The 27285-nt window shown below is 40.7% G+C and overlaps 1 protein-coding gene across 1 annotated transcript in view; it reads left to right on the top strand.

Moving 5' to 3' along the window:
* LOC140492249 (ufm1-specific protease 2-like) overlaps positions 1-27285 on the top strand; it is a 65900-nt gene that overhangs the window by 20923 nt on the left and 17692 nt on the right. The window contains exons 8-11 of the mRNA XM_072591177.1: positions 3625-3817; positions 11141-11284; positions 16933-17097; positions 19465-19586. Of these exons, the coding sequence (XP_072447278.1) occupies positions 3625-3817; positions 11141-11284; positions 16933-17097; positions 19465-19586 (624 nt within the window). The remainder of the gene's footprint in view (positions 1-3624; positions 3818-11140; positions 11285-16932; positions 17098-19464; positions 19587-27285) is intronic.

Genomic DNA, 27285 nt, shown 5'->3' with positions numbered 1-27285 from the left:
ATCCATGAAGTTATTCAAGTTCTAAAGTTCAGATTGTCACAATCTAAAGTCCCACCTTCATATTAATAACACCACCCTTTGTGTGTTATGTGGCATTATTACCATGCTAAATGGGATAGACGCTGAACAGATCTAGCAACTCAAGACTGGGCATCTACAACGTACTGTGGCCTATCAACATAGCAGAATCATACTCCGACGAATCTATAACATTGTTGACTGCCATATGCCCCACTCAATTAGTACCACCAAGCCAGGAGATCAACCTTTGTTCAGTGGAGAGTTCAGATGGCCATGAGCAACAACAAGCATACTTAAAAATGAGATGTCAACCTGGTGAATCTACCAACAGGACTACTTGTGTCGTGAGTGTGGTGCTAGAAAAGCATCCGAAGAGAATCGTTGTTTCGGGCATAAGCCCTTCATCAGGAAGAGGTGGATGAAGGTGAGGGCGAAGGTGATAGGTCAGAGGGGGCAGTGATGGATGGGTCCAGAAGGCGGTGCCAGATTGGAAGCTTGGGATTGGGTTAATGTGAGTGGAGATGAAATGAAGGAGCTATTGAAATCCACATTTATCCCGTGTGTTTGCAGGGATCCAAGGCAGAATTGTAGAGGAGACCAATGTCATCTACTCCATCCATTGCACCCCGTGTGGTCCGTGGCTGAACACTTCAAATCCCCCTCCCACTCCATCAAGGACATGCAGGTTCCTAGGCCTCCTCCACCGCCAAACCATTCCCACCCGACACCTGGAGGAGGAATGCCTCATATTCCGCCTTGAAACCCTGCAACCACACGGGATAAATGTGGATTTCAACAACTTCCTCATTTCCCCTTCCCCAACATGATCCTAGTCTCAAGTCTCCAACTCGGCACCACCCTCCCGACCAGTCCATCAGTGCACCCAATGACCTATCACCTTCTCCCTCACCTTCATCCACCTATCATTTCCCAGCTGCCTCCCCCAACCCTACCCCCCTCCCATGTATCTCTCAGCCCTGACCCACAAGCCTCATTCCTGATGAAAGGCTTATGCCCGAAAAGTCAATTCTCCTGCTCATCAGATGTTGCCTGATCTGCTGTGCTTTTCCAACACTACACCCTCGACTCTGATCTCCAGGACCTGCAGTCTTCACTTTCTCCTAGGACTACTTGTATGCCAAACACCATAAGCAGCAAGTAGTAGACAGAGTGAGCAATCACTCAACACATGGATCAGATCTACGCTCTACAGTCCTGCCACACTGAGTTATGAAGGATGGTGCACAATTAAACAATTTCTGAGAGGAGAAAGCTCCACAAATATCTCCATCCTCAATGATGGAAGAGTTCAGCACATCAGTGCAAAAGGTAAGCCTGAAGCATTTGCAATAACATTTAGACTGCTCTTGATCATCAGTAAAGCAATGGAAGGTATCACCAACGATGCTATCAAGCAGCACCTGCTTAGCAACAACCTACTCACTGACACTAAGTTTGGGTTTCTCTAGGACCACACAGCTCCTGACCTCAGTACAGTCTTAATTCAAACAAGGACAGAAGTGCTGGAATCCAGAGGTGAGGCATGCATGACAACCCTTGACATCAAGGCCATATTTGACTGAGTGTGACATCAAGAGGAATCAGGAGGCAAACTCTCTGCTGGTTGCAGTCATACCTGGCACATAGAAAAATGGTTGGGGTCATTGAAGTACAATCATCCCAGCTCCAGGACATCGCTGCAGGAGTTCCTCAGGATAGTGTCCTTGGCCCAGCCATTTTCAGCTGCTTCATCAATGACCCTCTCAGAAGTGGAGATGTTCGCCAATGATTGCACTATGTTTAGCCCTATTTGCAACTCCTCAAATACTGAAGAATTCCAAGTTCAAATGAAACAAAATCTGGATAATATCCAGCCTTAGGCTGCCAAGTAGCAAGTAAAAATCATGCCACACAAAGGCCAGGCAATATCCATCTCCAATAAGAAACAATCTAACCATCTTGATATTCAATGGCATTACCATCACTGAATCCACGATTATCAACACCCTTGGGGTTACTATTGATCAGAAACTCAACTGGACTCACCATATAGATACAGTATGGCAGCTAAAGATAGGTATGAAAGTGAGTTGTGAAGAGGACATAAAAGCCAACAAAGGGATATAGACTGTTTGAGTGGGCATAGATTTGGCAAATGAAGTACAAGTCCTAAGCCCAAGCATCTTCAGCTGCTTCATCAATATCAACTCTCCATTTTGAGTTCAGAGGTGAGGATGTTCGCCAATGATTGCATAAAGTCCAGCATCATTCATGATTCCTCAGACTCTGAAGCAGTCCATGTACAACTGCAACAAGATCTGGACAATATCCAGGCATGGGCTGACAAATGCCAAGTAACATTTGTACCACAAAATTACCAAGCAAGACCATTTCCAATAAAAGACAATATAATGACCTTCATATTAAATGTTGTTACCATCACCGAATCCGCCACTATCAACATCCTGGGGGCTACCATTGACCAGAAACTCAAGTGGACTTGTATATAAATACAGTGGCTACAAGAGCAGGTCAGAGGTTAGCAAGTGCGTCACTCATTCTTCATCTGGTGACTCTTCATCAGAACCATCATGAGGTCTGACGAAGAGTCACTGGACTTGAAACGTTAACTCTGTTTACTTCCCAGAGATGCTGCCAGACCTGCTGAGTTTCACCAGCAATTTCTGCTTTTGTTGCAAGTCATTCATCTTCTGACTATCTAAAGCCTGAACATCATTTACAAGGCATAAGTTAAGAGTGTGATGGAATAGTATCCACTTTCCTGGATGAGTGCAGCTTCAACGTCATTCAACAAACTTGACACAATCCAGGACATTGCAGCCTTGTTTGGAATCAACATAACATCCATTCCTTCCACCACTGACAATCAACAGAAGAGTGCATCATCTACAAGATGATCAGTAGACATTCACCAAGGTTCCCACGGCTGCACCTTCCAAATTCATGACCGCTTCCATTTAAAGCAGATACATGAGAACACCACTACCTGCAAGTACCTCTCCAAGCCACTCATCAAGGGGGAGATGATGTCTTGGTGGTACTGTATATTGCTGACTATTAATTCAGAGTTCCAAGTAATGTCTGGACATCCAGGTTGAATCCTGCCACAGCAGATGTTGAAATTTGAATTGAATAAAAATTCAGAATTATGAGTCTAACATGACTATGAAACCATTTTCAATTGTTGGGAAAAACTCATCAAATTCACTAACGTCCTTTAGGGAAGAAAACTGCCGTCATGAGTTCAATCAAACTGTGTGGACCTTTCAACCAACTTCCAGTTTCAATGATGTTTCTGCATCTGGTATTAAGGGGCTTGAATTGTGAAATTTGAATTCTATAAATTTGATAGACAAATGAAAGAAAATATAGCAAAAAAAGTATGCCTAATTAACGTAGAGATATTTATTTTAAATGATTCACCATTAATTATGAAGTAATACTACTTCCTGTAGGGGTCATCCTGTACACAGTTTTGTCTCTGAGTTGTAACAGGTTTCTTTTCAAATATATTACATATATAATTATGTTTCTTTAAAAACATATGCCTTTAACAGTAACTGTAAATGATGTTTTTGACAGGGTACAGGATCAGTTTGTGGAAGCAGTTACTGAACAACTATCTGCGATGGACAACTGCATTCAACGATATACAAATGGAAAGACTGTCCCAATACCACAGGCATTCCATTTTGAATTGCCAGAGAAAACTACTCTTACAACAGTAATATACCCTGCTGGAATCAGTGATGCAAACCTGGAACAGCAACGAAAAGTATGAGTGGAGTCCAGGTCTCTTTTTCCATTTACACAATCTCGCCATGAATTACTAAATGCTTGAATTAGCAAATTATTTTGTCAAATAGAAAAGATTTTCACAGCCTGTCTTTTCAAACCTTCCAAAATGTGCCTCAGTTTATTATTAATGGAAAATGTGATTTTACATGACACTGTCCTCCAAAATAAATGCCATGGTACCCACACTAACTACATGTAACATCATATCTAATCAATACTTAATCAGATTCCTGGAAACAGTGAAAATCCTTTTAATCTTGTCTCTCCTATACTTCACATATTATGAACAGGTTACAAGGTATTTCATAAGCCATTGTGCTGGGCTGTCCTGGTTGAATTTGAGTCTTTCACAGTTCTTCAGGACTGCAACTATTACATCATAAGTTTCAGAATCTGGCTTCTCTTGCTGTACCAGACTCCTCAGGGGGTTAGATTTTCCCACCGCTCCCACAATAATACTCAGGAGTGCAGAGACAACTATATCTGCTTCAATTTTGTTCACTACAAACAGTAATAGAATCTCTCTTTGTAGGAGATCTAATTCTCTGAATTTTCATCATGGTCCAATAGCACCAAAATTTCTTGCCATGTTATTGTTTTTACTGGAAATTGCCTATGCAGCATAAGGTACTACTGAGACCATCACTATTTTTTCATTCATTTTTCTCATTTTTGGGTTGCAACTAAGAGCTGGAGGTGAGAATTGAACTCTAAACTTTGATTAACAGGTTTCTTCTTTACAAATGGAGAGAACAATCAAAGTAATGTATGTTTATTGGAAATGGCCTCGAAAGATAATTGCAGATTCATTTTTGCTATAAGAACACTGTAGACTTTCCACCACGTAACATGTGTTCTGCTCAGAGACTAGCACATACCTTTGCCTTTTCTGCACTCTGCTGCCTCAACCAGAATGTAAGGTTTCAGAGTAATCCTGTCCTTGTTTAGTGGAAACATAGATTAGGCAGCTCATTATTGTCATCAGTCATGATCAATCAAGGAACTAGACTGTCAAGTACTGTTCTAAAGTAGACAGGCAGGAAGCTGGAAGAGCAGAGAAAGCCAGGCAGCATCAGGAAGTGGAGAAGTCACCATTGTGGATGTAACCCTTCTTCAGGACTAGGGGTGAGTGTAGAGTGAGCAGCAGTTAAAGGGGGTGGCAGGGGCAAGATGGTGAAGTGGGGATAGGTGAAGACAGGTTGAGGTTACAACCTGGTTGGTCAATGGGAGGAATGAATCCGGTTGGTGGCAGGGAGGAGTGGAAGGGATGGGGAGGGGCTGGAACGGAGTTGGGGTTTGGGAAGGGAGGTAATTTGAAATTGGAGAACACAATGTTGAGTCCTCCAAGCTGTAGGCTGTCCAGGTGGAAGATGAGGTGTTGTTCCTCCAATTTGCAGTGTTGTGACAATGGATGAGACCAAGGATGGTCATGTCAGAAAGGGAGTGGGAAAGGGAATTAAGATGAGCAGTGGCTGGGAGGTCCGCTTGGCCCCTTAGAGGTCCAGCTGTGATGCTCGGTGAACTGTTCCTTAAGTTTAGGTTTGGTCTCCTCAATGTAGAGAAGGCCACATCGGGAGCACCTGATGCAATAAACTAGGTTGGAAGAGAGGCAGGTGAACCTCTATCTCACCTGGAAGGACAGTTTGGGGCCATGGATGGAGGTGAAGGGAGTGGTGAATCAGAAGGTTTTGCATCTTTTCAAGTTGCAGGGGAAGGTATCTGGGGGTTTGGGGTGGGGGGTAGGTATGGGAGGTCAGCGGGGAGAGAGTCGGTAGGGAGGGGAAGATGTTCTTGGTGGTGGGGCCTAGCTGGAGTTGGTGGAAATGTGTAAGGATGATGCATTGGATGGGGAGACTGGTGGGATAGTAGGTGAGGACAAGGGGGACACTGTCTTTATTGCATTGGGTGTGGGGGTTTAGAGAAGTGGAACGGGGAATGGAGGACGTGCGGCGGAGGGCTGTCTGGATGACCAGAGGGAGGAAAAGCATGTAGTTTGAAATAGGTGGACATCTGGGATGCTCATGAGTGGAATGTCTCCTTATCCGAGCAGATGCGCTGTAGGTGAAGGAATTGGGAAAATGGGATGGAGTTCTTGCAGGATACTGGGTGGGAGGAGGTGTAGCCCAGGTAGTTATGGGAGTCTGTGAGTTTGTAGTAAACGTCCATCTTGAGACTATTGTCGAGGTACAGTGAGATGGATTCAGTGGGGCAGGAGCATGCCGAGACGTTGGGTCGGCCAGAGTAGTTGGGCTCCCTTGTCAGTAACTACACAGAGACTTTGCCCCAACTCTTCTACCGTTACATCAATAACTGCATGACTAGACCCCACCACCAAGAATATCTCCCCTTCCCCACCCCTCTCTGCCTTCCGCAAGGACAGTTACCTTCGACAGTCCTTGGTTTGCGCCACCCTCCCCACCAAACCCCTCAAACCCCCAGGTACCTTCCCCTGCAACCAGAAAAGATGCAAAACATGCCAATACAACAACCCCCTCACCTCCATTCAGGGCTACAAAAAGTCCTTCCAGAGGTTCACCTGCCACTCTTCAAACTTAGTTTACTGCATCGGGTGCTCTCGATGTGGTCTTCTCTACATCGGGGAGACCGAACATAAACTTAGGGAACGGTTCGCCGAGCATTGCAGCTGGGCCCGCAGTAGCTGAACAGAACTCCCAGCCACCACTCATTTCAATTCCCCTAACCACCCCTTTCCAACATGACCATTCTTGGCCTCCTCCATTGCCACAATGAATCACACCACAAATTGGAGGAACAACACCTCATCTTCCACCTGGGCAGCCTACAGCCTGGAGGACTCAACATTGTGTTCTCCAATTTCAAATTACCTCCCTTCCCAAACCCCAACTCCGTTCCAGCCCCTCCCCATCCCTTCCACTCCTCCCTGCCACAACCGGATTCATTCCTTCCACTGACCAACCAGGTTGTAACCTCAACCTGTCTTCATATATCCCCAATTCACCATTCTGTTCCCGCCACTCCCTTTATCTGCAGCTCACTCTACATGCATCCCAAGTCCTAAAGAAGGGTTACATCCGAAATAGTGACTTCTCCACTTCCTGTGCTGCCTGGCTTTCTGTATTCTTCTAGTCTCCTGTCTGTCTATTTTGGATTCCAGTGTCTGCAGTTTTTTTTGTCTCTAACCAGGTACTGTTCTAAGTCAATCTCACACGAGGCATGTGCCAGCAGCTAATGCAGCACTGTATTTAAACTGCATGTAATTCAAACATGTCTCAAAGTCTCAAGGAAGTAGTCCTCAGCCAGATCAATGGAGACAGAAATCAGTCAGGGGGTCCTGGCACAGTATGAAGAAAGGCATCACTCAATATCAGTCCAGGTACTTGTACATGATCAGTCAGCCACTTGGGATAGTTAAGATCAGGGAATCGGTATCACTACAGTCTAGAAAGGGGCCACAGTAACTGCTTGTTACATCCTCGAAAAGGTCCAGAATTGTTGAACATGATTTCCCTTTTACAAATCCATGCCAACTGTCAAATCAGACTGCTGTTGTAGTAAGGAAGTTGGGGAAGTCCATTCTGGGCACTGGGGACAGTATATGCGTAGGCAGTGGAGACAGTAATTGTGGAGAGGAGCAACTCAATATGTGCATGGCAGGGGAAGACAACACTGCATTCGACGATATAGGTTGCTGTGGGAATGCGTGACATCATCGTTCACTGCCCCTCTGGTTTCGATGCAGGGATAGAACAGCACGATGGCTGGAATGGTTAAGCTGTAGGGCTTGGACTTGGGTAAAATTGTGAGATAAAGTTTGTAAATAAAAGAGTTGTGTGGGAACATGTAGAAGTTTGCTACTAATTGTTTGGCCGGGAGTGCAAGGAGGAAAGGAACATGGAGGTTCAGAGGACTCTTTTAATTATCAGGCTGAGCCACGTGTCCCTCTGCTAAATGTGACCTGTGGTGCCAATTATTCTCATATGAATTGTAAATGCAGCCTGGAAATGGAAAACGACTGAAACCACAACTGGAGTGGACGCAGTGAAGTGGTTTTTTTTCTGCTTGAGTATGCAAAATCGACTTGTGAGAAATGTGATAACCTATAAGATACAAATGCATTAATCAGGGATCTTTGAAGAATAGATTAAAGTTGACATAGGTATATCAGTATGGCTTTGTTCAGGGAAGATCTTGTCTCACAAATTTTATTGACCATTTTGAGCATGTGTAGAAGATGATTGATAAAGTTAGGGTAGTGGAAGTTGTCTCTATGGATTTTACTAAAGTAGTTGACAATGTTCCTCATGGTAGGCTGGTCCTGAAATTAAGTCACATAGGATCCACAGCAAGTTGATAAGTTGAAAACAAAATTGGCTTGGTCATAGAAAGTAGTGGAAGTTTTGGAGGGATGCTTTTCAGACTGGAGCTTTGTGACCTACAGTGTTTACCAGGATCAGTGCTGGGACTTCTGTTATTTGTAAATAAATAAATCATTTGAATGAGAAAGTAGGTGATCTGATTTTGTAGACATCCCAAACATTGGTGGAGTTCTGGATAGTGAGCAAGATTGTTAAAGGAGACAGCAGGATGTAGCAGGACACAGATCAATTGGAACATTAGGTGGAGAAATAGCAGGTGCAGTTTAATCTAGACAGGTGAGAGGAGACACATTTTGGGAGGTCAAATACAAGAGCAAAGTATACAGTTACTGACAGGATCCTTGAGAGTATTGATATACAGAGGGATATTTGGGTGCAAGTCCATTCTCCCTGAAAGTGGCAATACAAGTAGATAAAATGGTAAAGAAGGTGTAGAGTATACTTGCCTTCATTGAGTATCATAGTATCATGTTGCAGCTTTAGTTAGGCCACATTTGCAGTATTGTGTGCAATGATGATTGCCACAATAAAGGAAGGATATGAAAGCTTTGGAGAGGGTACAAACTAACTTCCCTTCATTTTACGATCATCCATGTAGTCCAAGACTTGCTTAAATGTCCCTAATGTATCTGTCTCTACTATCACCACTGGCAGTGCATTCTACACACCATCACTCTCTGTGTAAAGAATCAACCTCTGACATCTCCCCTAAACTTTCCTCCAATCATCTTAAAATTATGCCCCCTTGTGGTCGCCATTTCTGCCCTGGGGAAAAGTCTCTGATTGTCCATTCTATCTATGCATCCCATCAATTTGTTTATCAAGTCACCTCTAATCCTTCTTCATTCCAATGAGAAAAGGCCTAGCTCTCTCAACCTTTTTTCATAAGAAATACCCTCCAGTCTAGGCAGCATCCTGGTAAATCTCCTCTGCACCATCTCTAAAGCTTCCACATCCTTCCTATAATGAGGTGATCGGAACTGAACACAATATTTCAAGTGTGAGTCTAACCAGGGCTCTATAGAGCTGCAGCATAACCTCGCAGTTCTTAAACTCAATCCCCCTGTTAATGAGAGATAACATACAATACATCTGCTTAACAACCCTTTCAACTTGGGTGGCAACTTTGAGTGATCTATGAACAAGGACCCCTATATCCTTCTGTTCCTCAATACTGCCAAGAATCCTGCTTTCAACCCTGTATTTTGCATTCAAATTCGACCTTCCAAAATGAATCACTTCACACTTTTCCAGGTTGAACTCCACATGCCACTTCTCAGTCCAGTTCTGCATCCTGTCAATGTCCTGTTACAACCTACAACAGCCCTTCACACGATCCATTGCTCCACCAAACTTTGTGTCATCAGCATACTTACTAATCCACCCTTCCATTTCCTCATCCAAGTTATTTATAAAAATCACAAAGAGCAGAGGTCCCAGAACAGAACCCTGCGGAACATGACTGAGCTTCAGGCTGAATACTTTCCATCTACTACCACCCTCTGTCTTCTATGGGCCAGACAATTCTATATCCAGACAGCCAAATTTCTTTGTATCCTACGCCTCCAAATGAGCCTATCATGGGAAACTCAGCGAATGCCTTGCTAAAATCCATGTAGAGCACGTCCACTGCTCTACCTTCATCAATGTGTTTTGTCACTTCCTCAAAGAATTCAATAAGGCTGCTCCTATGTCTTAATAAGAAACCTCAAAGCATTTTGAGAAAGAACCACAGTCCTTACTGTACTTGCATCAGATGTTAATTCTACAACTGCTATCATCATCTTTCTTTCTCTGCCATCAGTTGTGGGAAATTAAACTGCTTGGAGAGAAGAGGAGAGTTTGTTGTTGAAAGATGGAATAGAGCCAGTGCTCTGTAGTTCTATTATAGTTGTTGTCAAAGCTGGAGAGGTCCAAAATATTGTTGATGATTAACTATTTCAGCTATCTGAATCTTTCCAAGGCTTATGAGGATGGATTATAAAGGCAGATTGCATAAAAGTGGTGGGTATCTCTCAATACTGTGTGAACTATTTCTAACTCGTCCTTGAAAACATTCAGTATTTTGGCTTCAACCTCTTTCTGTGACAGAGAATTCTACAAACTCATCATTGACTGGGTGAAAACATTCCTCCTCATCTCAGTTCTAAATGACCTACATCATATCCTTAATCTGTGACATCACATTTTTAAAGAGTTGAATGGGGTAGCTGTTGAAACAATATATCCCCTGGATCAGTGCATTATATTCTCAGATTAAAAATCTGAAATAAAGTAAAACTTCTTCACAAAGCGGTTTGCCAATCTTTGTAGTTCTCTTCAGAGCAACAAATCCAGTCAGATGTGTCCTTTTAAGAAAATTGAATCTGTATGGGAACCTTTTTTTGCCAAACATTAAGAAAATGTCTTTATTGCATTGTTTTGGACTGGAATATCAAAATGTTGAATTTTGGATCAGAACAATGGAAGTCAGCCTTCCATCTATAATAAAAACAGAAAGTGCTGGAAAAACTCAACATATCTGACAGCACCTGTAGATGGGGAAACAGAGTTAATGTTTCAAGTCCAACAACTATTCTTTGTAATATCCAATCCATTTGTTTAGCTTGGACTTCAGCCATTGCAAATGACCAAACCCTTTGATGAATACCATTCTCATGAAGCAATAGGATGGTGTGCAACTGCAATCTACATGTTCTCGACAGGAATTTGTTACGCAGTTCCATAATTGGAGTTGGACATTCTTGTGACCTATGCTCTAGCAATTACCTGATATGCATCTGCATTCAGTTATTAGGTATGCTATGATAAGGTTAACCAAGCTATTGCCTTATAGATAGTTGGCAGTATTTTTAGATTATAACAGTTTGTAAAATAATATTCTTTAAATGATGACCTAATGATCTTATGATTAAATTTTCACTTTTTTTAAAACTGTATAGGAATTGCAGACTGAACTTGGCTTAGACAATAAACCCTACTTTCGTCGTCCTATGGTTTATGTCTTTCCAAGTGCTGAGATGGAAACCAAATACTTGAGAAATGTACATAGGTATATTCCTGCTCTCAATCCTGATGATTATAAGGTACACATTCTGTAATCATTGTAGTGGATGTTAAATTAGTTGTGTCCTTGATCAGGATGAATAGTGACTGCTGGAAGCTATTTAAACTAGTTAAAGGTTAATCTTAGCTTGAGGCCAAATACTGAACCATCTCCACCCAGGGATGCAATATGATACCCTACATTGTTGATTGACATTTACATACTTAGCATTAACCTTTTATACTGCATCTACGCCCCTTCAACTTTATGACTACACATTATTTACAGCATTCCTACCTTACCAAGTCTCTATCTACATCTTTGGTTCACACAGATAATGTTTGCGGTAGTTTCACCAAACTCGCTTGGCGTGTGTCTTCTCTGCCTCAGAGGAAGTAGAAGAGGTCTTCTATTCTCCTCAAACTTTCAGTCAAAAATTGTAATTTTTTTTTCAAAGCTGCCTCCTCCTTCTCCACAGAAATGAAAGCAGCATCAGTGGTTCCATCTGCTCTTTACAATAATTTTCTTTTTAATTAATTCCTGGGATGTGGACATTGCTGGCTATTTATTACCAGTTCCTGATAGTCCAAGGGTAATTAAGAGTCAACCATATAACTGTGGGTCTGGTGTCACATGTAGGTGAGCTCAGGTAAGTGCAGCAGATTTCCTTTTCTAAAGGAAATTAGTAAATCTGATTGTGTCTTTTTTAAACAAACATCAACAGTGGTCAACAATCAACTTTCTACTGAATTCAAATTTCACCATGGGATTCAAACTCATGGTCTCCAGAACATTTGCCTGGGATTCTGAATTGCTAGCCAAGTGACATTATCACCATACCATGGCCAGATTAAATTTGAATTGGTAGTCCATAATGTGCAAAAATCAAAGTTAACGTTTTTATACTATCTCAGCTGTAATTGTCCTGAAAGAAATAACTTCTGGAAATCGGTCTGTCATTTATAATGTAAAGATTTACTGTGTTTATTTTTGGGTGATAGGCAGTCTAACACTTGAGTGAATACCTTCAAAAACTGGGACGATTAATAAAGATGCTGGTTTGATCACATGTTGAGGGTTCCCAGCTACCTGACACCTTCTGCAGTACTGCACTACTGCACTACATCCTCATAATGTTTTGGTCATGTAAAAATCCTGTTTATTGATGCTTATGTTTCTCTTCTTTCTACATGTTCTGCCATAGGAATGTTATGTGCTACTCACAATATCTGCTCATGATATTTGGGCAATACCATTATCTGACGAATAGCTATCCATTACCCATCTGTAGGTTTGTGAGGGTGTCTCCACTTGCTCACCAAAACTCTCATGTTTCTAATCTAATAGCATCCTAGAATTTCATCAACTTCATCATGAGTTTTCTTAATTAACTTATTTAACTCTGACTCTGCTATCTGCATCTCAAAATAATGAATAGGATGTGCCGGTGTTGGACTGGGGTGGACAAAGTTACAAATCATACAACACCAGCTTTCGGAGCGCCACTCCTTCATCAGGTGGTTGTGAAGAATAAGATCATGATCACAGAATTTATAGCCAAAGGAGTCCAGTGTCATGGAGATATGATACATTAAACAATTTCAGATTAAATCTTTCATCTTTTAGAATGGGATATGATGGTTTCAGTTCTTTGATATATAAATCCAGGAACTTCTTTCAAATTACATTCTCAGGATAGCTCAGCTTTTCTAACAATGGGTATAAAGTCTAGGTGTCCCAATGTTGAGTCAGACTGACAAGCCCTCTGCATAGTTTGATAGAGTTTTACATGGATTCATGCAGTTTTTGAGCAAAATAAAATGTAATTTTGCAAAAACAAATTCACCCCATAAATTTATATGTGTGCACACGTAGGAGTGACAGAATGAGTGGGCATGTGAGTATGTGGATGTGGGTGTGAGTGCTTGTGTATATGTTTGTGTGTAAAGTTTGATTAAGTGTGTGTGTGTGTGTGTGTGTGAGTGTCATGGGGTATGTATCTGTGAGAGGGTGCGTGTGTGGGTGTGAGTGCAGAGCGTGTATGTGTGTGCATATGTGAGAGGGTCTACGTGTGTGTGTGTGTGTGTGTGTGTGTGTGTGTGTCAGCTGTAGTGTGATATGAATTCAAGTCCTAGTTGAGGCCATCCCCAGCCGGGAAACACATCAGCAGTCCAGGACATTCGGCCTCGGACCTTTGGGTGACCATCCTCCAAGGCAGACTTCAGGACAAGCAACAACATAAAGTGGCTGAGCAGAGGTTGTTAGCAAAGTTTGGTACCCCTGGGAAGAATGGCCTCAACTGGGACTTTGGGTTCATGTCACACTACAGCTGACCCCACTGCACAACACACACACACACCCTTACATGCTCATACACCCGTGTAGACCCTCTCTCATACACAAGCTCTCTCTCATATGCACACACACCCCCCACACTTACACCCACACATCCCCTCTCACAGACACATACCTTATCACACTCACACACACACTTAACCAAGCTCACACACAACCATAATCACAGACACACTCTTTCACACGTACTCACACCCACACACGCACACTTACTCTGCCGCTCCTTCATGTGCACACATATAAGTTTATGGGATGAATTTTAGTTTTTGCAGAATTAAATTTTATTTTGATCAAAACTGTATGAATGTATTTACAACTCTGTAAAACTATGCAGAGAGCTTGTCAGCCTGATGCAACATTGGGACACAGACAGACGTCACACCTATTGTTAGAAAAGCTTGAGAATGTTAAAAATCACACAAAACAAGGTTATACTCCAACAAGTTTGGGCAATACATCTGTTGCACTATAACCTGATGTTCTGTGATTTTTAACTTTGTCCAACCCAGTCCAACATTGGCACCTCCAAGTCATATCTTGAGAATGGACAGTTCTAAAAGTTCTAGGATCTACATATCAAAGAACAGAAACCAGCATATCCCATTCTAAAAGATGAAAGATTTAATCTGAAATTGTTTAATGTATCATATTTCCATGACACTGGACTCCTTTGCCTATAAATTCTGTGATTACGATCTTATTCTCCACAACCACCTGACGAAGGAGTGACGCTCCGAAAGCTAGTGCTTCCAAATAAACCTGTTGGACAATAACCCAGTGTTGTGTGACTTTAACTCAAATAATGAAGACAAGCCAAATACTTCTTTGAATTATCCCTTCTTTAAATAAGGATTCAGATACTCTAACTTCTGCTTGTTGTATTACTTTGATCTCTGTTAATAGTTTGTTTAGCTGTTGCTCTGTCGCTGCACGCAATGAAAAACTACTCGGAACTCATTTCTATAACTGTTTTGTCTCTTTATCCTCTTTCAGACTTTTTGTGAGGTGCTACAATTTTTACTCGAACCAAATCATTTCCTGAGATTAAATCAACAAGCAATTTCTTAATAACTCTAACTACCACTACTCCAGACAAGTCATAGTTGAACAATGGAAACTGGGATATACTTATCCCATTTATTAACACTTCTGCTTTCATTTTATTGTCTTGATGGAAAACCATATATTTTTCTCATAAAGGAGTTTAAACAGATCCTGTATCCTTTAATATCTTAACAGGTTTGGCTGCAACATTTGAAGAAAAATAGGTTATCTTCCCTTTTGGCTAAAATCATTTATATCTTCATCTACCTATTCAACTCTCCAGCACTAACATTAATGTTTACCTCCAGTTAAAACTACAGTTTAATGAGTGGTCTTGTTTTTTAAGTTCCTTTTTCAGGCTCAGTCTTATGAACATATATAGGTCCTATGGCTTCCCTTGCTACTTCCAGCATCCTGAATAGGGTCCCATTTAATTACAATGGAAAATACTGAGACCTTTGATTTTCACCATCACTCTCAGTACCTTCCTTTCTGATCTGAGGAGGGAATCTTTGGTCATTTCAAGCTGTTCTTTCTTTACTTTGGATATTTATTTCTCTTGCACACTCCCAGCCTCAATTTTTGTCAAATTTATGAGAGTGATGAAAGATAGGCCTAGTTTCATGTATTAGCTCATAATCATCTGCCATTACTGATGCCCGGGCAGCAGTTGCAATCCTTTTACCTTCAATGTGGTTTATGATTATAAGAGGTAGTACATTTTTAAATTCTTTCAAGAGAATAATGTCTCTGACAGTGTGGCTTCACTTCCCAATGATTGTATCCATCTGTCAAAATTACTTTGCTTAACCCATTTCAAATGCAGGTTTGTCTTGACTGTTTCCGTGAATTTCAGAAGCTCTACCTGAATGCCTCTGCAACTAAATCAAAAGCACCCAAAATAGTCTGCTTCACAGCATCATATTCCGTAGGAACCTCCTCTTATAATAAAGCATAAGTATCCTTGCTCCTCCATTCAATTTACTTTTCATGAGCAATCAAACTACAGTTTGCAATTTTTTCAAACAACATAAAAATGCTTCCACACCCTTTTCCTTAAATTTTGATAGTGCCTGTACAAACTTAAACATTTCTTTACTGGGATTTATATTTAGAATTTTTCAATTTAACCTACTTTCACTGCTGTTATCTTCTTTTTCAACTGTCATTTTAAGCTCAAATTATTTTTGGTTCACACTATCCCTTTAATTTCTAGTTCCTGCCTTCTAATTTCCATTTCTATTTGTTTCAATTCCATTTCTCTCTTTCTTTTGTTTTCTGTTCACTCCTTCTCTTTCTCTGCTATCTCCACCTTTATTGTTTCTTCATGCTCAAACTCAATGTGAACTGATTTTGATGTCTTATTACTTGGACTACTGAGTAAAATATTGCACAACGTTATAAAGGTTTCAGTGAACGTTCCCACTTCTGTCCTTAAGATGGAAGGGAAGTCATTGATGAAGCAACTGAAGACAGTTAGGCCAACTACCCTAACCTGAAGAACTCATGCAGAGACATTCTGGAGGTGAGTTGACTGACCATGAGACAGGACACCCCATGAGGTGTTGGGTTTCAGAGAGAAGCAATTCCTTCCCTTTCTTTCCTTCTCTGCCATGGCTCTGCCTTATCAGTAAGATATTTGGACTCAAAATATAATGTCTCATGATTGACTAATTGTTGCTATTTTGAATAATTGGTAGCAAATTCCTCTCAATCATGAATGTCAATGCTGCCATGATTCAAGCATATTTGTGGTGTATTTTTGCCCTCCCCTGGAACGCTGGCCATTTGAGAGTTGAATAAATAGGACATAGCAGGGGAGACTCTTTTTCCTATCCAGAGACAACGTCCAGTCCATCGCAGTTGATTTTACAGGAGGATTACCTGCAGAACTGGCTGATAGAGAAATACTAGTATTTGTTCGATGGTGCTCCCACTAAGTTTGGAAAACACAGCAAAGGCATTGTTGGAGGCAGTTTCTCTTGCTTTCTTTTCATGTAGCAGTCTATATCTCACTACCGAAGTGTCCTCAAGATTCTAATGTCATGTGGTCTCTTATATCACTGATTACGTAAACTAACTATTTACATATTAACCCTTTACAGTAAATACATCTAAAATTACATGACTATTTACTGCTTATGGAAGCAAAATAACTACATTACAGAATTATTTTTCATTATAAGCATGGTTATATAAGTAGACTACAGGGTGGGGAAAAGTTTGTTTTTTAAATCAATTATATGACCTTTTAAACTTATATAATGTGTTTCATTTACTTTGGAATAGGTTTCTCTAGTGCATGGATCATATACCTTTCATCATTGCTTGCAGGACAATGAAAAAGACAAAAAATGGGGTGCACTATACCGTTGTTTACAAGTTGTCATCTCCTGGTTCAAATTTCAGGGATACATTGATAAACCTGTACCCACAGTTAAAGAGATTCGGGAAGTAAGATTAACTTTCTTTTATACTAAAATAAAACAAAGAACTGCAGATACTGGAAATCTGAAACAAAAACAGAAATTGCTGGAAAAATTCAGAACATCTGGCAGAATCTGTGGAGAGGAAACAGAGTTAACCAGATCTGAAGAAGGAGCACTCAACTCAAAATGTTAACTGAGCTTCTCCAGCAAATTCTACTTTTTTTGTACATTTTTGCCTAGCCTTATTATCAGGATCATTGTAAAACACAAATTTAATGACCTAAAAATAACTTGTATAGCTTGGAATGGAATGTATGTGTCATTGGCTTGATTAGCATTTATTGCACACCTGTATTGAGAAGGTGGTGGTGAGCTGCCTTCTTGAACCACTGGAGTGCATTTGATGCAAATAAACCCAAAATTGCTGTTATAGAGTCACACCGTCACAGAAACATATCCTTCGGTCCAATCAGTCCATGCCGAATATAACCACAAACTAAAATAGTCCCACCTGCCTGCATCTGACCCATATCCCTCTAAACCTTTTCTATTCATGTAGCTATCCAAATATCTTTTAAATGTTGAAACTCTACCCATATCCACCACTTCCTCAGGAAGTTTATTCTACATACGAATCACCATCTATGTAAAACATTTGCCTCTCTTGTCTTTTTTCAAATTACTCTCCTCTCACATTAAAAATGTGCCCACTAGTCTTGAAATTTCCCATCCTGGGGAAAAGACTACTTCCATTAACTCTATCTATCCCTCTAATTAATTTATAAACTTCTATCAGGTAGCCTCTCAAACTCCTATGCTTCAGTGAAAAATGTCTGAGCCTATCCAGCCTTTCTTTATAACTCAAACCTTCCTTATCCAGCAACATCCTGTTAAATCTCTTCTGAACCCTCTCCAACTTAATAATGTCTCTCCTACAACTGGGCAACCAGAATTGGACTCAGTATTCCAGAACAAGGCCTCACCAATTTGACTTTCCAACTCCAATACTCAAATGCCTGAGCAATGAAGGCAAGCATGCCAAATGCCTTTTTAACAACTCTGCCTATATGTGATGCACACTTCAAAGAATTATGTACCTGCACCCTTAGGTCCCTCTGTTCTACAACACTACCCAAGGCCCTAGAATTAATTGTTAAGCCCTACAAGGTTTGTTGAACCAAAATGCAAAACCTCACATTTATCCAGATTGAACTCCATCTGCTACTTTTCAGCCCATTGACCCATTTGTTCAAGATCCTCTTTTAATATTATGAAACCTTCTTCACTGTTGACTATGACACTAATTTTGGTGTCGTCTGCAAACTTAATAACCATGCCATCTATATTCTTATCCAAATAACTTATAAAAATAACAAAAAAAGGTAACAGAACCGATCCCTTTGGAACACTGCTGGTCACAGACTGAAAAACAACCTTCCCCCATTGCTTTCTGTCTCCTACCATTAAGCCAATTATGTATCCAATTGGCAAGCCCATCCTGAATCCCACATGTCCTAACTTTACTAATATGTCGACCCAGTGACAGTGAAGGAATTGAGATACTCTATCCAGGTGCAAATCAGTGCCTGACAATTCTCAGTGCGCTCGGGGAACATTACAAGCTGCAAGTACATGGAGAAGATGCAAGAGAGGAGAGTACACCCAGAAGAGCTTTTCCACCCAAAGGAGGAGCTCCTTGTTCATTGCCATTCTGTATAGAGGGGATCAATGGAAATGTTTTTCTGTCACTTCTGTAATAACCTCCAGTACCACTACAAAGTAAGAGGGACTGATATACTGCATGTGCCATCTAGTTTCTTACACATTTTATAGAATGAACTAAAATCATTTAAAATGACCCACTACTTATTTCAGGTGGCCCCTGGGGATGCTTAGAGTACTATGGTAGTGGTAACATAGGTGTGGTGCACAATAGAAATAGATCCTCACCCCCATTTATTGGCAAAAATAGCATAAAGTAAAGGAACAGCTTTTTTTTTTAATGTGGCCCACACCAAATATCAAAGCGACAGATCAGGCCCACCATTTAAATTAAGGTCAGAAGTCAGATGACACCAGGTCATAGACCAACAGGTTTATGTGAAATCAAAAGCTTTCAAAGTATTGTCCCTTCATTAGGTGAAGACTTCTGACGTTGTCGACCCCAGTACAACACCGGTACCTCCACATCATTTAAGTTGACTATTCTGATCTGTAAATTGAAAGAATCAGATCAATGCTTTGATTTGTACCTTTAACCATCTTCTAAATACTTTATGAAAGAATGAAGAAAGCACAAATCATGAACACATTGGACATGTTTTCAGCTAAATTTTATTACACTAGACCAATAATTCCTACTGTATAACTTAGTTTCATTTTGCATTTTCAGATGTTGATAAAAATGGATGAAGAATTTGTCCCTATTGTGCTGGCAAATGAGTGGCTTGCACCTGATGAGATGATACCATTTTTAGAGTTTTATAATATTTCATGCTCCAGCACTGAAGAACGGTAAGAATAGCAGAAGTAATATAAAATTATCATTAATTATATTTTGGTCTGTCTTTCATTATAAGCCAAAGCCTAAATGGTCAGAAATAGCTGAAGACTGTTGTGAATACATATGTATTGTAAACCCAATGGAAAGGATTTACACTCCACCTTAATATCTCTTCATTTTAGTTTTATTTCAATATAGTTTAGTTTTATTTTACAAAATCAAAGAAGTTTCAATACAAAAGACTACTTGAGAAGTTTTGTCTCTGCTAGCTATCTTCTTTAATCCAATTTCTCTACCTTTCTTCACATTTCTGATTGTACTCTCCCTTTATGAATAGTTGCCTACTTACAGTCTCTAGTTGGAACGCCACTTGTGATGAAGCATTGTTCTAATATTCCTCTGTGTGAATGTTTTCTTACCATTTTGTTCTTAATATATTATCCAGCCCTATCAATTACTAACTCCTGGAAATAATTTTATATTTCTACCTTCTCAAAACTTTCAGATTTTTTGAAAACATCTCATTAGATTCCATTCCTTTAACCTTGTCTTTTACTCTCTTTTTGGGATCTGGGTCTTGCCACCAAGGCTCGCATTTATAAACCTCACAGATTGCCCTTCACATGGTAATGTTGATCATTCTTGAACTACTGCAGTCTGTGTGATGAAGGTGTTCCTATTGTGCTGTTAGAGGCTGAATTATTCACTGTGGGCAAATTCCTTGCATCCCACCTTAAATGTTGAGGCAGGCTTGCCTCCATTTGGCTCGCTCAGCCCACTTTAAAATTTTTTTTGGCTAACTGGCCTTTTGTTTTACAACAAGACTATCATGACTCTCCATGATGAAGTCCTATCTCATAGAGCTGCCAGTCTCTGGAGTACTGGCAGCCACTAAGAACTGAAGCCACTGCTGATATTTTTGGAAGCCTGGGAGCAAGAGAAACCATGGGATCTTAACAGATCAGCCCGATTGGTGCGAGTGAAGGGGGTCGGCAGCATGTTGGTCAAAATTGAGGTAACTGGGGCAGAGTTGAACGTGTGCAGCATGTGCAGGGTCTCCAATTCCCTACTGGAAATCTTGGTAAAGAGGCAGGAGTGCCTTTGGCCTCTGCAAAGTGTGGTCTGTTTTCCCTTTCATCACAACAGCCATGTCTCCAATCTCCCTACTCTAAGGCCCAGATCTATCACTCCCTTCCTCATGACTGCTAATCTCTTGCCCAAAACTAACAAAGATTATAGAAAGGAAATTAAATGCTTTAATTTTAACAGGGCAAAGCCTGAGGAACCAATGGATCTTAGTACTCATTTCCAAAAACACGGAACTCCAGTTGTGATTTGGAAGACTGTGATGTGTAAGTTTGTGACTAAAGCCATGCTGATGTTAAATATAAATATTAATATATTAATAGAAAGAGATATTTACAGGTGAACTGTGGTGACATATAAATTTCATGGTGCCCAGTCCCACATTAAATGTTCTCATGTAACCTTCTGCTTTTCACTTCAATAATTATGCAGCCAAGATGATCACATCTCACCTGTGCCCATGGATTAATGTCCTCAGTTCTGCATACATTATTTCCCAGTAAGGACTTTCACTCACCTTATCCTCCAAAATGGCTAACCTTTATTGCCCTCTGCTTGGCCTACTTACTCACCAGCAGCACCTCACTACATAGAACATAGAACATTACAGCATAGTAAAAGCCTTTCAGCCCTCAATGTTGCACTGACCTGTGGAGCCAATCTGAAGCCTATCTATTCTACACTATTCCATTTTCATCCATATGTCTATACAATGACTATTTAAATGCCTTTAGAGTTGGTAAATCTACTATTGTTGCAGGCAGTGCGTTCCACCTCCCACTACTCTCTGAGTAAAGAAACTACCTCTGACATCTGTCCTATATCTATCAAGCCTCAATTTAAAGCTATGTCCCCTCATGCTAGCCATCACCATCTGTGGAAAAAGGCTCACTGTCCACCATATCTAACCCTCTTAATATCTTACATGTCTCATCTAAGTCACCTCTCAACCTTCTTCTCTCTAACGAAAATAGCCTCAAGTCCCTCAGCCTTTCCTCATAAGTCCTTCCTTCCATACCAGGCAACATCCAAGTAAATCCCCTCTGAATCCTTTCCAAAGCTTCCACATCCTTCCTATAATGCGATGACCAGAATGGTACGCAATACTCCAAATGCAGCCTCACCAGAGTTTTGTACAGCTTCAGCATGGCCTCGTGGCTCTGAAACTCAATCCCTCTACCAACAAAAGCTAACCCGCTGTATGCCTTCTTAACAACCCCATCAATCTGGGTGGCAACTTTCAGGGATCTATGTACATGGACACCGAGACCTCTCTGCTCATCCACACTACCAAGAATCTTACCATTAGGTCAGTACTCTTTTTATTCCTGTTGCTCTTTAAAAAATGAATCATCTCACACTTTTCCACATTAAACTCCATTTGCCACCTCTCAGCCCAGCTCTGCAATTTATGTATGTCCCTCTGTAACCTACAACATCCTTCAGCACTATCCACAACTCCACCGACCTTCGTGTCATCTGCAAATTTACTAACCCATCCTTCTACACCCTCATCTAGGCCATTGATAAAAATAACAAACAGTAGTGGCCTCAAATCTTACCCTTGCAGTACACCACTAGTAACTGAACTCCAGGATGAACATTTCCCATCAACCACCACCCTCTGTCTTCTTTCAGCTAGCCAATCTCTGATCCAAACCACTAAATCACCCTCAATCCCATGCGTCCGTATTTTGTGCATTAGCCTACCATGGGGAATCTTACCAAATGCCTTTCTGAAATCCATATACACCATATCAACTTCTTTACGCTCAAAGAACTCAATAAGGTTTGAGAGACACGACCTACTCTTCACAAAACCCGTACTGACTAACCCTAATCAACTTATTTCTTTCTACATGATTATAATTCCTATCTCTTATAACCTTTTCCAACACTTTACCTGTAACCGAAGTAAGGTTTACTGGTCTATAATTACCAGGGTTGTCTGTACTCCCTTTCATGAACAAGGGGACAAGATTTGCTATCCTCCAGTCTTCTGGCAATATTCCTGCAGACAATAATGACATAAAGATCAAAGCCGAATGCTCTGCAATCTCCTCCCTGGCTTCCCAGGTCATCCTAGAATAAATCCTATCTGGCCCAGGGGACTTAACTATTTTCACACTTTCCAGACCTCCTCCTTGTGAACCTTAATCCCACCTAGGCTAGTAGAGTGTATCTCAGTATTCTCCTCGACAACCTTGTCTTTTTCCAGTACGAATACTGACAAAAAATATTCATTTAACGCTTGCCCTATCTCCTCAGACTCCCAGCACAACTTCCCACTATTATCCTTGATTCAACCTAATCTTTCTCTAGTCATTCTTTTATTCCTGATTTACCTTTAGAAAGCTTTAGGGTTTTCCTTGGTCCTACCTGCCAATGACTTCTCATAGCTCTCTCTTTAGGTCTTTTCTGGCTAACTTGTAACTCTCAAGCACCCTAACTGAGCCTTCACGTCTCATCCTAACATAAGCCTTCTTCTTTCTCTTGACAAGAGATTCAACTTCTTTAGTAAAGCATGGCTCCTTCGTTCAACTAATTCCTCTCTGCTTGACAGGTACACACTTATCAATGTAGTAGCTGTTCCTTGAATAAGCTCTACATTTGAATTGTGCCCATCCATTGCCGTTTCCTTCCCCATCCTATGCATCCTAATTCTTGCCAAATCACATTACCTTTCTCCCAGCAATAACTCTTACCCTGTGTTATATACCTATCCCTTTCCATCACGAAAGTAAATATAACCAAATTATGATCACTATCACCAAAGTGCTCACCTACCTCCAAATCTAACACCAGGCCAGATTCATTATCCAGTATCAAATTCAATGTGGTCTCGCCCTTGTTGGCTTGTTGACATACTGTGTCAGGAAACCATCCTGCACTCAATGGACAAAAACTGACCCATCTAAAGTACTCGAAATATAGTTTTCCCAGTCAAATTTGGAAAGTTAAAGACCCCGAAACAACTACTCTGTTACACTCACTCTTATCCAGAATCATCTTTGCTATCCTTTCCTCTAAATCTTTGGAACTATTCGGAGGCCTATAGAAAACTCTCTCTCTTTTCCTGTTTCTAACATTAGCCCATACTACCTCAATAGATGAGTCCTTAAATGTCCTTTCTGCCACTGTAATACCATCCTTGACTAACAATGCCACACCTCCCCCTCTTTTACCATCTTCTCTGTTCTTACTGAGACATCTAAACTCCGGAACCTGCCACAACCATTCCTGTCCCTGCTCTATCCATGTCTCCAAAGTGGCCACAACATCAAAGTCCCAGGTACCAAGTACCTGTCCTGCATCACCACCATGTGCTTTTTCATCCACTTCCATCACAATCCCTCGCTTTGTCTCACTGCATGAAAAGTTGGCCTATACCAAGATCATGAGATCGAGGACTGGTGGAGGACTGGCAGATATCAGGGTCCTCAATTCGAACAAGGAGAACATTTTGGATTTGAAGAAGGAGAGTTCATCCATTCACGTGCAGATGAGATGACATCAATAAACAACCAACCAGTGAGTTTCAATGTGCTGTGCTACTCTCCCATTACCACCAGCTAACTCATTCCTAATCTCTACAAGCTTTTGTTCATCTTCTCCAACTAATTCCCTTGAGGAGGAAGCCCGTGAACTCCCCGAAAATGCACCAGGAAGGAGTTCACCTGCATGTTCTACTCAAAATTTCACCTGGATATGTACCCTTTCTAAATTAGCCTCGGGTAAACAATACAATGGGCACATCACTGACACATCTCCCCATCTGGTGGTGGAAGAAATGGCCCAGGTCTCCGGCACTTAGAGGACTGCTGATCCCAGGAAGAAGGCGTTACCCTGTTCTCAGCCATTAATTACTTGGTCAAAGTGAACAGATAGGCACAACGGTGTGTGACAATGTAAACTTCACAGCTTTGATAACTTCATAGACTGAAAGAATCAGCAATAATTTTTTCTGGAATAAACTGTTTCTCAAGATGAAAGGGACAAGGAGAAGCTGTTACTTAGTAATTATGAGCAACAGGCTTATTAACCATCCCTGGGAAGAAGGAGTTGAAATAACATAATCAAACTGATTCCTGGGAGAAAGGAAATAACATTGCTTGATAATCTGCTGCCTTGTGACAAATGGGCAATTAAGACCATCAAAAGTAATATCCTGAAGTAAAGGGGTTATTTGCAGGAAAAGCTGTCTTTTAAACAGACAGTTAAGGCCAATTCAACAAGGAACGGGGGAGCTGCTTCTGATAATAAGACAAGCTTCAGACTTGACGTCTCCAGAAGTATGATCAACTTAGGAGATGAAATAATCTCTTGAATAATGTCACACCACAAACTTGAAAAAAATTAATTTGTACAAAAATCCAACACCAGAATAATTCTGTAGTAGAGCTTTGAAGAACAACACTGCATAACGATCAAACCCTTGACACTTCCAGAGACAGGCACAGTTGATGGGATCATAGCTAAGTTCCAGCATTAATCAGCTAATTGCCAAGTTAACTTGTTAACTTGCTTACTTGTGGTGTCTTATTTTCATTATTACATGCAGTCAAGTTTAAATCATTGTTTCAGTACTTGATTCTCTGCGAGATTTATGAATAAGTAACCATATTAAAAGTGACTTGTGGTGATTTATCTACAATAGATGTCAGGCAGGTTATCCAGAAGCAGTTGATCCAACAACATTCTAACTATAGTGCTGGTTCTGGCTCGCTTGTGAATAATGTGTCTGTTGTTATCTTTGGACATCTTTGGACATGAGAAACAACTGTTTTAAAACTAAGGATTGTTGAATGGGAAAGTAAGTAATTTGATATTCATTGTGAAAACTGTTTTCATTACTATGGATTACATCAGTGTTTGCAGATGAACTAGAACCAAGGGGTTGTTTACAGATGGAGCTTTAGTTGGCAACAATAAGATTATTGGTCAAGGACAAGTGAACAATTAGTGATAACAAAGACCTGCCAACAACCATGTGATTGGTTCTCAGGTAGACAGATTTGAATAACTGAAGCCAGGTCTAGCCAAACAGTGTCTGTCTGATATGCCTTATCATGGGTGTTTAGTAACCCAATCAAGCAAGGTATGAAGGATCTTGACCTCTTTCCGGTTGTCCCTTCTACTTAGTGACACCCATAGGGAGGTGGTGAGATACAAAAGCAAGCAGAAACTTCTAAGGAGACTCCAGAAGTGCTTGGCCCCTCGACCTCTCCTCAACAGTGAGCCTAATGCCTGCAGCAGTACAATCCGAAGAGGATGATCCTGCAGTTGGGTTGAAGATTCTCAGCAGGTCAGGGCTCTCTCAAAAAGCTTGCAAGCTGTAGGTGTCCCTGAGCTCTGACTTAAAGTAAATCAAGGGGCTGAATAGTCTACTTCTGTTTCTATGTTCCTGAATAGTTGAAGGGCTGAATTGGTGACATTGCTGGTTTTATTATACCAACTTGCATGGACAAAGAGTCAAGGGGATGCGGCCATAGACAATGCAGGACATTGTGCAGAACAAACAATTCAATGCAATCTGGTTGAGACAGGCATTTGGTAAGCTGCACCGCAAGGCTCCCATTCTGTTTTACCATCAGAAATTTGTGCCAACTAGCTTTTTGCAGGAGGAGAGGATAATTGAAAGTGGGATTATAAGTAGGATCCCTTTTACAACTTGCAAATGCATATAAATAAGGTAGTTGCCATTCAAGGGTAAGATTCTGAAGTCAGTCTTTAATGCTTGAGCGGAAAATAGGGGGAAAAATCAACATCAAGAATCTGACGTTTTTCATTCTGGCTTTACTCTGTAACTATATTTATCATTACCCTCGCTACATACACCAAACATGAAAAACTTCTGTCCCATTTGGGCATTTAAAAATCAATTTCGTTGAAAGAAAAAAATGACTTAATTAACTCAGCTAAAACAGATTACATTATCACATCAAAAAGAACTAGGTTAGAAAATGTATTAGAAAAGGTTTCACAGCAATGTCTCCAGAGAAGAGGATACCAGCTATGACTTTAAACAGCCCCAACACTGAGTGAAAGGCCTTTAGTTCTTATCCATACCTGGCCAGACCGCAAGCCATGAACTACTAATTTCCAGTTCCTGGACTGTTACTTAGCTAAATCTATCATCCTCTCCTCTACTCTGTTTGCTTTCCTGATTTTCATGTGTGTGTGTCTGTTGTATGGGGATTGTGGAAGTATTTGAATATTTTTACTTAACTCACTTTTGGTGCAATAAACCTATCCCTGTACATGATAAACTCAAATTAGTCTGTCATAACCATCTCTTTACATCACAATGTAAACGGCTAAATATACACTGAATTAGCAGTACAACTTCTTTTAAACAAAAGTCCAATTGTGGTTAAACAACGAGAGGGAAACAAAAAGTCTTAAGACATCGCCTCAGTGGTCATAACAGAAATTCGGTGACTAGCATCTGGATTGAACCCACTGACAAGCAAGAAAATTGAAAACAAAGAACTAATTGTTTCTTATCATTCATAGGATGAGGCTGTTACTGGCTGAGTCAGCATTAATTGCCCATCCCTAGTTGCCTTTGAGAAGATGGTGGCAATTAATGCTGACTCAGCCAGCAACAGCCTCATCCTATGA

The sequence above is a fragment of the Chiloscyllium punctatum genome, chromosome 2, assembly GCF_047496795.1.
Source record: "Chiloscyllium punctatum isolate Juve2018m chromosome 2, sChiPun1.3, whole genome shotgun sequence".
Classification (NCBI taxonomy): Eukaryota; Metazoa; Chordata; class Chondrichthyes; order Orectolobiformes; family Hemiscylliidae; genus Chiloscyllium; species Chiloscyllium punctatum.
Note: the sequence above shows the minus strand (reverse complement) of the source record. Positions and strands in the feature narration are given on the sequence as shown.